This window comes from Podarcis melisellensis (assembly GCF_964234715.1).
Source record: "Podarcis melisellensis genome assembly, chromosome: 1".
Classification (NCBI taxonomy): Eukaryota; Metazoa; Chordata; class Lepidosauria; order Squamata; family Lacertidae; genus Podarcis; species Podarcis melisellensis.
Window position 1 is genome coordinate 79,927,008 of NC_138528.1, and position 15,500 is coordinate 79,942,507.

The following is a 15,500-nucleotide window of genomic DNA, read 5'->3' on the forward strand; positions in this document are numbered from 1 at the left end:
ACCTAACCCTAACCCCCAGATGTTGCGCACGGTGCAGCCGGCCCCCCCTGCACCCCCCATGCTACGCCACTGCAGAGGACACTAATCTATTTCAAGGTAACCACTATTTCAAGGGCTGTTGAGTCCAAGTCTGTTTTAATGATAATCAGCCATAAGAAAGGAGAGCAGGGGGCAGGGGGCGGGATGGTACTTGCTCATCCCCAGATAGCACCTGGGCAACAGACTGAGCAGGCACTCATAGGTTACTTGAATATAGCCTTCCCCACAATGGTGAGATGTATTGTCCATCTATTTAAATTACTATAATTCTTTCTACATTTGCATTGATGCACATAAATTAGCATGTGCAAATTCTACACACATCTATGCCCTCTTACTTGGCAATGCATGTGCTTATTTGATTGGCAATTTTCACTGGTGCTCACTGGGCTAGAATTATTCAAATTGTTTTCGGTGACAAAGCAGTAAGCAAAATGTCCGAGGATGTTCCATTAACCTTCATGCTCCCATTAAAGTCAACGTCTATCACAATTAGACAGGAGCAGGGGATATAATAAAATGTAATCTCTTTATACGCTGATAATGCAGCTATTCCATCTCTGATCCGGTTGTATCTCTTCACAAAACCCTACAGATTATCCCTAGTTACAGCCTTCATCACCCAGGGCATAAAATCAATGAGCAGAAATAGAGAATATTGGGCATTAAATATATCTGCTCGCCATACATATCCATGTAAGCAAAATTGCTATTTTTATTCATTCCTTGGAAATTTATTCTCATAACATACTTAGGACTAAAAATATATGCAGACTTGTCAGTGAACGATATAAGCTGAGTAAATAAAACAATAAAAAAGCTCACAAACCAAAATAAAAACCACAGGTGGTTAGGGAGGATCACTATAATTAAAATAAATGTTGCCTCAAAATTAAGTTCTCAATGAATACTATACCAATATTTATCTGACAGAAAATTTTGGAATTTTTTGTCTAAAATAATTTATACTGGTGGGGGAGAAAAATCTCAGTGAAGGAAAGAAAATGATTGACTAAGAGATTATATATATATATATATATATATATATATATATATATATATATATATATTTGCTTTCGTAGATTTTCACGGGTACAGGAATGCAGGTTTTGGTGTCCTCGGGTGTCTTCCCGTGTAAAAGTTGGGGTGTCTAGGCGACGTTTCGACGAGGTCTCACTCGTCATCTTCAGGCTGGTGCTTTCGGCTTCTTGTTACTGGAACAGAGCCAGTAACAGACCAGGCTCTGTTCCAGTAACAAGAAGCCGAAAGCACCAGCCTGAAGATGACGAGTGAGACCTCGTCGAAACGTCGCCTAGACACCCCAACTTTTACACGGGAAGACACCCGAGGACACCAAAACCTGCATATATATATATATATATATATGCTTTCGTAGATTTTCACGGGTACAGGAATGCAGGTTTTGGTGTCCTCGGGTGTCTTCCCGTGTAAAAGTTGGGGTGTCTAGGCGACGTTTCGACGAGGTCTCACTCGTCATCTTCAGGCTGGTGCTTTCGGCTTCTTGTTACTGGAACAGAGCAGGATCTCAGTGTTTGAGTTCCTATAAATACTGTTGAGGGGGTGTGGTGTATAGCCTCCAATGTTCTGGGCAGAGAGGAAGTTCCCAGGCTAGTGTGCCTTTTCTTCTTTTGTTCCTTAATTACTTGAGGGATATCTTGAGTGATTTCTTGAGTGATATCCTGAGTACCACTTAGGTGGGTCATTAGGTGTGGATTAGTTGCTAAAGTCTTTGTGTCTTGACCTCTTGAACTTTGTGAAGAGTTTTTCTGAGAAGATGGCTGTACTGCACTTAGTTGTGCACCTCCGGATGCTGCACCCCCCTGCAATCCCTACACAGATCTGGCTGACACAGGCCACAAAACCACAGCTCGCCCCTATACACGAAGCCAAGCCAGAGCACAACTAAGTGCAGTACAGCCATCTTCTCAGAAAAACTCTTCACAAAGTTCAAGAGGTCAAGACACAAAGACTTTAGCAACTAATCCACACCTAATGACCCACCTAAGTGGTACTCAGGATATCACTCAAGAAATCACTCAAGATATCCCTCAAGTAATTAAGGAACAAAAGAAGAAAAGGCACACTAGCCTGGGAACTTCCTCTCTGCCCAGAACATTGGAGGCTATACACCACACCCCCTCAACAGTATTTATAGGAACTCAAACACTGAGATCCTGCTCTGTTCCAGTAACAAGAAGCCGAAAGCACCAGCCTGAAGATGACGAGTGAGACCTCGTCGAAACGTCGCCTAGACACCCCAACTTTTACACGGGAAGACACCCGAGGACACCAATATATATATATATATATATATATATATATATATATATATATATATATATAGTGTGTGTGTGTGTGTGTAAGTAAGTAATTACAACTCTGAATATTTTCATTAATATATTTTCAAAATGAGAGCAGACGACTGGACAGCTATTCCATTGCAAGCTCCACCATGAATGCTGAATAAGAACAGATTAGCCTCCATTACAGATAAACCAATTCTTTGGCTAGCAGTGTGAACTCAAGACAAACAGAATCATTTTAAGCTCCATAATCCCCTCATTTGCATCCATGCTTTATAGTACAAACTTTAATTGGCATGAATAGCATAAGAATAGAATGTTACTGGGAGCATCAAAGCCTTTTTACAGTGTAATCCAATACATTTCTGCTCAGAAGTAAGAACCCACTGACTTCAATGGACCATACTACCGGGTAAGTGTGAAGAGGCTTGCTGCCTGAAATTCGTGATTTCCCTCCCTCTGCTTGTAATTATGTTTTAAAACAAGAACTCTAACTAATTAATCAAAGCCCTCCTCTCTTCTATTTTTCCCACCACAACACTTTTTGCATGAAATAGATAAAAGAAAAGCTTTATTAGGAAGCACACATATTGGGGAGTTATTTAATTCAAAATATTAAAATAATTTTATGTTATAAAAATGCTTTTCCTAACACAATTTGGAGTTGGATGTTGCAAGGGAAACCTACCGGTACTCTTATCATTATAAGAATAGTCACTCGTTTTATGTTTGTTCCAGTTTGAAAGACATAATCTTTCAAGCTTTCATATATAGGAACAACTAGCTTCTGTAATCGTGGGTGCCATTCAACTCTCCAGATAGTGATCCAAAAATCAGAACAATATTTGTATGCACAACCTAGCCCCCTTATGGGTAGTTAAGAACAAACTAGATCAGGGGTAGGCAACCTAATCGCCTTCTCAATCTGTCCCGCGGATGGTCCGGGAATCAGCATGTTTTTACATGAGTAGAATGTGTCCTTTTATTTAGTGGTTAAACACTATCCATGGCATTATTCTGATTTAACCCCCCCCCCGACATTGACGATTAACTGCAGGGGGGAAATATAAGTACCGGTACATCTAGGTCTAAGAGCAGCTATGTGTGTGGTTTAGATTTAGGAAAGATAGCCCTGGCAGGGCATTTAAGGTAACTAAATAAATGAATAAATAAATCAGGAGATCGGACATGGATTTAATCTGTTTTGGCCCTCAGAAACTTCAAAATTGGCACATTTGGTCAGACATCATAATGGACAGCAAAGAATTAGCTACTTCCAGGTAAGATGAACTTCTTTTCATTTTCATCTAGGACAGCATAACAATGTGGTTGCTCTTTCTCAATGAAATATCAGCATCTATTAACTGAATATTTTAAATAATACATACATTGAGTTTAAAAATAAAATGAATTAAATCAAAGATAGCCATCACTCAATAAAAAAGTCCTAGCAAATGGAGAAAGTGCTTCAAGAAACCATGAAAACACAACATCAGCCCCAGTGGGTCAGACACTGGACCATCAAGTCTGAAAGATCCAGTCTTCTACAATGTTTGGGCTTTTTGTTCTGGCCTGAGCAACGGCTGACACTGAAAGGAAAAGGCTTTCATCATCCTTGGTCACTTATCCACCAATTTCTCTTCTTATTAACCATCTATTTTAGTAATGGGTGTCATCTAAACTTCCTCTGCTGCAAAAATAACCTGCAGGCAGACAAGGCAGGGAGGAAAAAATAACACTTTCTGTTTTTGTGTGTCTTGTTCTTGAACATCCTAGGCCAGAATGAAGGCCTTTTTCTTCTGTTTTCCGAAGAGCCATCCTTGGGTGATATAGGAGCGGGATGCTGCTGGAGGGTAACAAAATGTTAAGATGGATCAAATCCCATCAGCAAAATATCAGCTTGGGAGGGTGTTCCCCCTTTGGGGTTAGTAGATTAGATCTTTAGCTGCTGTAAATAAAACAAGTAGTCAGTTCTGAAACAGTCAAATCAAGGACAATCAGGATGTCTACTCAAGGAGCTTTTGGTCTGATTAAGAATGATGACACTTGAAGCCTTCTCTTGTTGCCAAGATCAGTGGAAAGGTCAGACACCAAAGGTCTGATGGATCCAAAGTCTAAGGTCAGGAATCCAAACACAAAGATACTTGAAAAATGAGAGTTAACCATATTAAACTGAAGAACTCAAAGCGCCTGGCAATAAAAACAGCCTCTGATATATTGTGACCATGCACATTGGCCGACAGACAACCTTCCAGGCAGCTGCTTCAGTTTTTCCAGCAGTGAGTACTGCCTGCAATTGTTTGCACCAAAAGGAGGGCTTGGCTTCAGAAATCAGGTCACTGTGTCTGCCCATCCACTGCACACTCGGGTATTATTCTGTATAAGCCACTTAAGTCCAAGCAACAGGGCACCATCCCTGCTTTCCTACAGCCTAAGAGAACTCATTGTTACAACTGGGTTATTTTAGGCTAAACATTTTTGTCTCTCTCCCCACCCACTCCCCTGGAAGGCTGTACCCTGCGGGGTTTATGCCATTTTAGTCTCACTCTCTTTCATTCTAACCTGACTGTCTCTCTGCTGTAGCCTATCAGCCTTCTTTCAACATAAAAGCAGCATCTTTTCAGAACAGGAAGTAAATGGCCTCGGCATAGTATGGCCTCGGCATAGTATGGATTCTCCCCTGAAGCGCTTCGATGTTTATCATCATCTAGCATCACATGGTCTGAATTAATTACCCCAGTTCCCATTTCTGAAGACTTATCCCACTGAATAAAGCCAGACTGCTTCCACCATGATATGAACATAATCATGTTCTTTTGGGTTAAATCGTACCGATTTACCTGCCTCGTATTTTCAAAAGCGAAATCGCAACCACAAAGTAAGATCTGATCCCATATGGCCTTACACGCACAGAAGCTGCCAGCCACGCCGCTCCTATCAAGATAAACTCACAGCATTTGGAACCTATTACAGCTCATCTGCAAATCCCTTTTCACTGATGTGCTACAGATCAGCCAGAGGGCAAGATTCCTGGCACACCAGGAGGAGGGAAATACTATTATCTTGTTCACCCTGACTGAAACTTGTTCCTAGCAAAGGTTTACTGCCATCCCAAAAGCATTGGCTGCACGTCCTTAGAAAAGCCCGATTTCCATAATCCACCAAAGAATGAATCATATGGCCAGAGGTCAGGCCCCCGGCTGATCTAAACTGGCAGAGCTTGACTGCTGCTTACTTAGCTGTACAAGAACAAACCGGTAAATGCGACACAGGAACCTTGAAACAAACAAAGCATCAGGGATGGCAATTGTCTGCCGTTTCAAAATGCTCCAGATCTATTTGAATCTCTCGGCTCCTGGACTACACAGGCAAGCAAGATAAAATGTACTGTGCCAGTTCAGATGGCGGGGAAGGGATGCCTTTTTTCTGCCATGTAAAAAAACTATTGAAAGTCGAAAAGAAACTCCTCCAAGAGAATATTTTAAGCCTAGCCTTGGCCCTGCTTTGCTAGCTTTCTACTTGTGGTGAGTTTCTGGACATATTACATATCCTCCAACATTCTCCGATGAAAATAGGGACATTATATAATAATAATAATAATAATAATAATAATAATAATAATAATAATACCCTGTCCATCTGACTGGGTTGCCCCAGCCACTCTGGGCCGCTTCCCCCAACATATATAAAAATGTAATAAAACATTAAACATTTTTTTAAAAACTTCCCTATACAGGGCTGCCTTCAGATATCTTCTAAAGGTTGTATAATTACTTATCTCCTTGGCTCCATATCCTCCAACATTTCTCTGATGAGAATAGGGACGCCCTAAGGAAAAGCGGGACATTCCAGGATCATATCAGAAACTGGTACGGCTTCTGTAAATCCAGGACTGCCCCTGGAACATAGGGATACTTGGAAGGTCTGACATTAACATGTATGATCCTCCGCTTGTAGTGGAGTATCCCATTCTGCCATCTCAGGGTTCTGCCACCTCATTTAGCGGTATCAGGGCTGCCCTTACCATTAAGCAAAGTGAAGTGACCACATCAGGTGCCAGAAGGCAGGGGGTATGTTTTGGTGGTGTGCCACATAGCACACCCCATAAGGCAGCCTACCACCTTCAAGCACAGTGGAGGACATTGCCTCATCAACGGTGTTGAAACTACATTCAATGGCCTGTTCAGCTCACTATTGTACATGGAATGTGGGAGGAGGGAGCCATCTTGTTATTTTGCTCAGGCAGCAAAATGCCTTGGGCCGGATGCAGGCCACACATAAAATCCCTACCTGCGGAAGCTTTCCAGAGGCACAAGGTACATTTACATGTACGTAACATGAGCACTGACCTTTTCGTGTCTAATGTCATCACTCATTGATGGTGTGACCATAGGTAGAAGGCTGTGTGCAGTTCTGGTCTTTGCCTCGCCTCAGAAAGGATATTTTTAGAGACAGAAAAGATTTTTTTAAAGGGCAACCAGAATAATCAATGAGTTGCAGGAGCTCCCCTTTGAGGGGAGTTAACAACATTTGGAACTTTTTTAGTTTAGGACAATTGATAGAGGACTATAAGACTAAATAAGTTTTTTAGTTTAGGACAAATGATAGAGGACTATAAGATTATAATACTAAAACCCAGTGATGCTGAATTTTGAAAGGCTCAGGACAGAGAAAACAAAGTAGTTTTTCAAAGAGTGCACTCCAGCTACTGAATTCACTCTGACAAGATGTAATGATGGCCACCAACTTAGATAGCTTTAAAAGAGGACTGGACAAATTTGTGGAGTAGAAGGCTCCCAGTGGCTAAATAGCTGTGATGACTATATTCTACCCCCACTGTCAGAGGCAGAATGCCTCTGAATAGCAGCTGCTGGGAATCACAAGTGGAGAGTGTGCTGGCAAACTCAGATCTTGTTTGTGGGCTTTCCATAGGCATCTAGCTGGCTGCGTTGAGAACAGGATGGTGGACTTGATGGGCCTTTGGCCTTATCCAGCAGAGCTTTTCATATGGTCTTTCATAGTACTCTAGTGGCACACACACCTAGGCCACTGATCACTCTTAGATATAATTACTATGTGATAATGCACATATATGTTAAGTGCATTTAAAAGTGACCAGGCCCATGTAGGAAGCTTATATAGGTAAGGGTTTCCCCTGGGACTTGCATCAGGCCATGGCCTCACCTAGCATAAATGGACAAAACGATAAATGATTTGATGGCCTTCATCAAAGAAGAAATGACTAACCTTCTTGCCAGGAATAACTGCACAAGAATGTTAACAGAGATAGTAGAAAGCAGGTATTCCACTACTGGTACGGTATACCAGGGCCCAGCCCTACCATAAGGCAGAGAGAGGCAGCTGCCTCAGGTAGCAATTGTAGAAGAGGGGTGTATGGCTCCAGCCCTCAACATTCCCATGAGACTGCTAACCTACTACCTCCAGGTGCTGTGTAGAAAACACTGTACTTTCACCAGTGCTGAAGTAAGCTAAAACTGCCAGTCCAATTGGATTTTATATATGGGACGGGAGGGTGCCATTTTGTCCTTTGCCTCAGGCAGTAAAATATCTTGGGCAGGACCTGCTGTGCATTCTGCATATGTTGACCATCTTATTCAGGTCCAAACTAGTCAGTATGGGAAACGTATGAGCACATTCTCTCCCCTGTTGTTGTTTTTTAAAAATAAATAAATAAATAAACGGCAACCATAAAAAGTCGGGGAGAAGAATCAGACCCATGCAATAAAAATGTCCCCATGCATACAGCAGCTTTGGGTTAGTGATTTTCACCAGGATCATAGCATAAGACGAAGGTGTTACACCTTCTTCACCACGCTGAGAGGTCCCGATCCTGACCGCTGTCTCCCCCTCCAATTACTGCTTATTTTTAAAACATGAAGTATATCTGTACATTTAACTCAATTGTCTAGTTTGTGTGGGCATAAAGCAGGGGCACAGCAGAGTGAACTGAAAACACAAAAAGTAAATAAGCCTCAGCTAATTAGCCAGAGCTCCAAGAAACAAAAGACAATGGTCAGATCATTGGTTTGGCAGGTGTTTAAACAAATTTCAAGGAAGCTGGGATTATTTACCCCTGTTGCAATTGAATCTGGCCCACCATTTCCCAAGGAATTTATTTTAGAAGAATTCAGGATTCATCACCAACCCCCCACACTACACACAAGCCTGCAACCAGGTTCAGTTATGGATTTTATTATAGTGTTAATTTAAATGCTCATTTAAAAGGAGATGGAGATGGAGGCTCAAGCAAGGAATGTTGTCAAAAGACAGTGAGTAATAAAATTAAGCCAGTATATTAAATTAAAACATGAGTTTTGTATTGGTAGAAATAATTGTATTTACAATCCTGGAGATTAAAAAACCCATTTATGTACTGGAAAATTGATCTACTTTCTTACTGCATTGATCAACATGCCCTTGTAGTTTATGTTGCAGGAGGGATTTTCCATTTCCCTGCCCCTTCTCTTATGTGGCCCCAATCCAGAGAAATATTCCCAAAGACTTGTGCACAATGTTGCACTTACCATTTCAAAGATGGATCTAGTCTGGACTGCAGAAGTTTCTGTATGGGTCAAACTAGACAGGACACTAGAAAATGCTTCATTTTTTGTAAGCCGCTTTAATGTATTTTTAAACACTCAAACGGTAGATAAAATTTTACAAGATAAATAAATAAAATGTATCATGGTAGTTTAAAAATTGTAGTAATAGACATGGGGGGGGCAAATTTCATTCAAATTGCAATGTAAAGGGAGCATTTAATCCTTCCCTCCTCACCCGTTTTCCTGACAAAAAGTGCTTTTCATGCTGCTATTTGCCTTAGAAAACACATTTAATTGGTCCCAATTAGAATTCTGTTGGGCTCATGGCTGCGGTGGGAAGAGCTAAATCTCCCCTCCCTACACTCTAAGATTCCAATGAGAATCCACCCAGCCATTATTACAATTTAGAAATTGCCGGACCTGCTTCCAAGTTTGGCCATCAGCCTTAATCAGCTCTCAGGTGAGACAGATGTTAGGAAAAATGTGTGCCTTGGACATGGAACAAGGTCAAATGCAGCCCTTCAGTCATGTATGGAAGCCCACTAGGGACAGTATAGGCATTTTTGGTTCTGCTGCTTGCCTGAACAACAGACACTGTCAAGTGTCTGGCAGGACAAAATACATGGACTCTTACACTGCAGTTGACTTGATGGGTCATAAGTTGTTCAGGCCTGCATTAAAAAAAATCAGTCAAGACCAGATTTTCAGTCACTGTAAAATGGGAGACCTGCATTAGTTGGTGGCTGGGGAACACACACAAAAAATCTTAATCATAAGCACAATGAATAGAATTCCAACTAAATCTCCATAATTTTGGGTGCTCTCAGACTGCTGTTATTTTCAGGTGGGATTTACTCACATACCAACAACTTCAGGTTGTGCAATCAAAGTTGGTTTGGTACTTTTGCTCAACAAACTCCCTCCCTCCCCATGCCCCCGCAACTGGATTTTTCTGCAGTGAGGAAAGTGGTGGGAAAATGCCACAGAATGTGGAGGATAACAGTTGCTTGAGGCAATGTTGTATAAGCTCCCCACAAATAAACCAGAATGAATGCTTCATAAACAGTCAACATGGTTGTAACTTCTGCACAAGCTTTGTGCAAACAAATCAAGACGTATGCTCAATAAACAGGTTGTCTAGAAAAGACCTATATAAGGACATCCATACAGGCATCATATAAAGTAGTACATATTGAACAAGACAGAAACGGTGTTGGTCCCTTTCTTGAAAAAGAGCTCTAAAGAGGAAGCAGAGGTGTGATCAAAATTTTCCTTCTACTCTGGATTAATGAATCTGCAATAATGACTATGCCCTGGTAGGGTGTTCACAATGGCTAGTGCTGTTTCGAATCATTACTGTCTCCCCCCTGTCCCCCATACAGGCATCCATCAATAGAGTCTAAGGAGGCTAACAGTAAGCTAGAAACAAACAATCAATACAACACAACATCAAAACCAAAAATCCAATAAAACAGTTAAAAGAACAGTGCTAGCAATAATTACAGTGCTAGCAATAAGTCCAATAACAGTCCAAGACATTTTGCTCCCTGAGACAGAATAACTAATGGCGCAATATCGCTCTTCCCACTTTTAAGGTGCAGAGTGCCCAAAATTGGCTAAGTAATTTGGGCACTTTATTTCAAACAACCCAGGCAGAAAATCTCACAAGTTTTTCCCTGACGGTCAAAAAGTAACAATAATAACCTTTTCATGACACTTAAAATCAGCTGCCTGAGATAACTACTTCACCCCACCTAATGTTAGGGCTGGTTCTGCATCAGCCACTAAAGGCTCAGGAGAATAAGAATTAAAGGACTACAAGATTGGCTTGCATGAGTGTCACTGAGGAATTTATTCTATAAACAGGGTACAATCAAAGAGAAGGCCCTGTCCACTTTGCCTCCTGAGTTATTTATATAAATGGTATTAAAGTGATGCAGTACTTAATTCTGTTAATATGACGGTCTAAGCCAGGAGTGGGGATGGTGTGGCCTTCCAGATGTTACTGGACTACTACAAATCTCTAACCATTGGCCATGTTGGCTGGCGCTCATGGGAGTTGAAGTCCAAGAATGTCTGGAGTACCACAGCTTCGTCACATCTGGTTTAACCAGGCTGGTAATATGCATACATGATTTTTTTAATTTTTATTTTTGAACAGCACAATGTTCTCCTGGGACTACTTTTATGTCCATTCCTGCCCCGCTTTTTCCAATAGGCTTCTGCCTTTTAATCTTCATCTTGGGTTCACTTTACACGCAAAGCTGGATAGCATTTATTAAGCAACGTAGACTAGGAAATTTAGCAATTATGGGGCAAGAATTTAGATTCCCTTATATATTGGTAACAGGCTGAATAAAGGCAGCAAAGAGTAGGACTAAAATAACAGGCCTTATAATGGAGGGAAGTAAGCAGTGGTGTTCCTCAAGGGTCTGTATTGGCTTGGGAATCCACAACTACTTGTTTATACATGATATAATGTTTGGGGTGAGAAGAGAAGTGGTCAAGTTGTGGCCAGCCACCCCCGGTACAAGGTGCTAGACTAGGTAGATGCTTAACCCAGCAGAGCTTTTATATTTGTAAGAAATCTCTAGTCAGTTCCCTCCTTCGTGATTCAGGCAGTGATAATTGGAGACATGAAGATAAATTCATGAGCTAAATTTTCCAAACATGGCAAACAGCTCCTATGCTGAGAGAAGGAGGAATTCAAGACAGATTCTAGTATCCATCTGTTTCTACTAAGCTGAAAGTGGGCTTCTGAGTTCAGATGCACATCTTGGGAATAAGTAGAAAGGTGTCACTTTTTCAAATTACAGCAGGCATAACTGTCCCCTCCCCCAATGTTTCCCCTATTTGGAAAAATAGTGAGAACAAGTGGGCATAAAATGCCAGATTGGTTTCTGAATAATGAGGACACTTCTGTTGGTCCGGAAGCAGGACAGGAGACCTGTCATCTGTAGGCCACTTGGTCTGATATGTCAACTTCACATCTCAAAGAGGCTGACATTCATTGTCATTTGATGTCCCTTTTAGAGATGTGAGTAATGAGGGTGAAAATTATTTTCTTTTCCCATCCTTTTGGGTATGGGTATTAACCAAAATCCCCCCGCCCCACTGCTTTTAGCCAGCAGGAAGTGGGATCACATATGAATGGTCTCTTCTTGACTTGAGAGCAGAACAAAGAAAACAGATACGTGGGCACCTGAAAGCCTCAGGTGCTGCAAACTGGTATTGGCCTCAAAGAAGGCAGCACCAGATGAGTATTCATCTACCGCAGAAAGACGGGCCAAATGAAAGGACCGTTGTGGATGGCAGATGGAGAGATGCACTGAGCTGTCATCGCATCTAAAGGACTTTCAGAGAAAGCTGAACAGAGCCAGAGAGAGCCAGCATGGACAGAAATGAAAAGACAGAACCAAGCGAGAAATCGAGAGAGGTACCTTTTCTGATCACCATTAAGGAAAGGGTCATTAGCAGCACATCCATCAGGTCCATCGTGCATGAGTGTGCACTGAACAGCAATGATCTTCAGAGCTGGGGAGAGGAAAAGGCCCAGCATGCTCTTCATTTCATTCTCCTCCTGACGTTGTGATTAGTTTCCATACAGTAGTTTATTTCGTTTGCTTGTGGTTTCAATCGTCAGGAAACTGTCAGTACACTCTTAGTCCTGGTGGCAACTCAAGCAGACTGAAAAGTGCAGCAATGTGAGAAAATGGTATTGGGGGTGGGGAGGGGGCAGGAAAGCCATGTGAAATATGAAACCCATGTGAAATAATACTGGCCACCAGCATTAGGATGTCCATCTTCATGGCCAGAGGACACACACAAAGAACCAAGGTCCAGATAGTTATACACATCATTCTTTGTCTCATAAGTAGATGCTACTGGAGTTGTCTTGCTATTTTGGCTCCAGGACCTTCATGTTCCTCCTCCCTCTAGATGCCCGACAAGTGTTTCGATTTTTCTTCCTTTCAATATTAAGATATTGATTTTTTAAATACAGAGCAAGAAACAAATCCCCAATCACCACCTTCCTCCTCCCTGGTCAAACCAGCTAGCAATATACAAATCATCTCAAAGTGCTTTCCCACATATGCTCCTGTGTGCCCGGCAGGCAGAAACCATGTTCTTTCGTTGTAGCATATATAATAAAACTGGACCACATGATATAGAATTTATCAGATGTGTATCAGATTTATTTGCATACACAGCTTGTGGGTCAACTTTTCCATTAATGCCAAGATCCAAGTTTGGATAGTCCAATCCCATAACATGTTTCCAGCCAGGGTTCTCCGGTACTTGGCAATCATCAGTCTAGCTGCTATGATGGGATATATAACTAGGTCTTTACGAAGCAATGTTTCAACATCGGCATCAAAAACAGAAAGGAGAGCAAGCCTGGTGTCAGGTAAAAGTTTTTGTTTAGCTATATGTTCCATTTCCCGAAAAACTTCACCCAAATAAAGCAACTTTGGAGCAAGACCACTGCATGTAATTTTAAAAAGCTGGTGGACCTGCATTCTCTCCAGCAGCTGTTATACCGTATCTGCCACTCAGTATCCTGCTAAGCCGCTGTAGATAGAAGTGCCAAGGATGGGTAGGTTTAATAGTGCTTTGCTTGACCCTAGCTGAATCTGACCAAAGAAGCAGAGCAACCCAGATTGCCTGCCATTCCTCATCAGATATAGGCATCCCTGTATCACCTTCCCAAAACTTTTTCAATCCATAATTAAAACCTGTAGGAGTCTGAGCAAGCATTTTGTAAAGCTTCTTTTGAATTCAAAAGAAGATCTAGTAGCATGGCTTTTGATCTCAGGGTGAGTTATTAAGTAGAAAGTATGATAGATATGTATGAATATTGGTCACTGACCATAATGAAGAGATTGATTGATAGACTGATGGATATGTATCCGATGAAATGGAACATCTTTTAATTTGGTTTGAATCACATCATCCTTCAGAAGTGCTGGCCTCGCTTAAATCACCACTTTCCCATTTCCTGAAAATATATCTATCTGAGTTCTGAAATAAAGGGTGTTCAGTAACGGGTCATGGAAGAGATGGAAGGTCCAAAAATCTAACCATGAGATCTGCAGATCGCCCTGGATCATTAACAAAATATTTTTAAAATGAGAGGCATTGTGCTATCACTGAAGGGTTGGCAAGGCCAGATATTTTTGACTGGTTGGAGCAAACCAAACTGCCTTTTGAAGTCACAGCTGCTTTTTACCATTTATTGAGGGAAGACTTGTGTATTCACAGGAGAATAGTTTGAAAAAGAGAAAGCAATATTGGAAGCCACATCATTTTTATGGCTGCTGTCTAAGCCAGGCAGAACCAAGTGGCAATTTTCCAATTTTGTAATTGGAGTTTGAATTCTGAAATCAGCCATTCGTAATTTAGGGTAAAGTGTCCACAGAAATTCATGTATTAGTGAAAATAACATAAAATATATTAGAGCAAATTACTTGCAAAAATGTGTACAGTTAGGCAAAAACAGATACAAAAATATCTTTAATTAGGAGAAATTCACACTAAAATGCTGACAAATTTTCATGCGATTTTTTAAAATCACAAATTCTTGTGGAAATGGGGAGAAGTGATTTTTTAAGATTGGAAAAATGAGAAACTTAGGGGACTGAAATTGACAGATTTGTCTATCCCTAACCACAAGCCTCTCACATCAAACCAGTGTTTTTTGCTGGAGGGATGCAGAGTTACGCATACCCCTAAACATTTTTTAGAAGAAAAAAAAAGCACTGCATCAAACCATTTGTTACCTGCAGTAACATTTCCAGTTGAATGGAATGGACAGCACATCCTGTGGCCTTTAATCTGGTGCTCTTACCCAGATAAATTAGAAGGAACCACAGACAGGCAAAAGTATGTCACCTCGCCCCACACTTTTAAAGTTACTTCTGCCCTAAGTCCTCTGCACACACAAAAAACGACCACATGCAAGGCCCATGAAGTTTAACTGCTGCCCTCTAATGGAGAGCAGTCAACACTACAGAAATGCATTGGTGCATGGGGCTGCAGGATTGACATGATATCGGAGACATATTGACCCACAGCAAATCATTATCTTGACCTTACTTTGGACATGATCTAGGAGGCTGCCACACTGTCGTTTATTGTGAACTTCTGTGCAGTGTCCACACAACCTTGTACTCATCAGAATGCTCTCTCTGCCTGTCTGTCTCTCACACACGGTCCGTATTTACCATTTCTGCCTTTTTTCTTTTTGTTCCTTATTGATTTTCTGCAGATATGGTAGACTTCTAGCATTTTGATGAGGATGTTGTGTGGACACTGTGCAAAACATGCATGCATTAGCAGTGCCAAGTCCACTGCTGTGAGGAAGTCCCCCAAAGTCAAAATAAAGTAATGGCCATTTCTCTTAACCAACGGAACTTAATTTGAGAAGACCATCTAAGAATCACTTGTCACTGTAAGGAAGCAGACAGTGTGGCTTCCAAATCTTGCGAGAAGTGCTGGCAAGTGGATGTGCTTCTGCTTCTTGCAGTTCCATTGTATTATCCAAATGGAAATACATGGGGGGGGGGGTGTGTGC

At 41.4% G+C, this 15,500-nt stretch overlaps 1 protein-coding gene across 1 annotated transcript in view; it reads right to left on the reverse strand.

Moving 5' to 3' along the window:
- CD6 (CD6 molecule) overlaps positions 1-12,674 on the reverse strand; it is a 38,443-nt gene extending 25,769 nt beyond the window's left edge. The window contains exon 1 of the mRNA XM_081886356.1: positions 12,367-12,674. Coding sequence (XP_081742482.1) covers positions 12,367-12,421 — 55 coding nt within the window. The 5' untranslated portion in view covers positions 12,422-12,674. The remainder of the gene's footprint in view (positions 1-12,366) is intronic.
- Between the last annotated feature and the right edge of the window lie 2,826 nt (positions 12,675-15,500).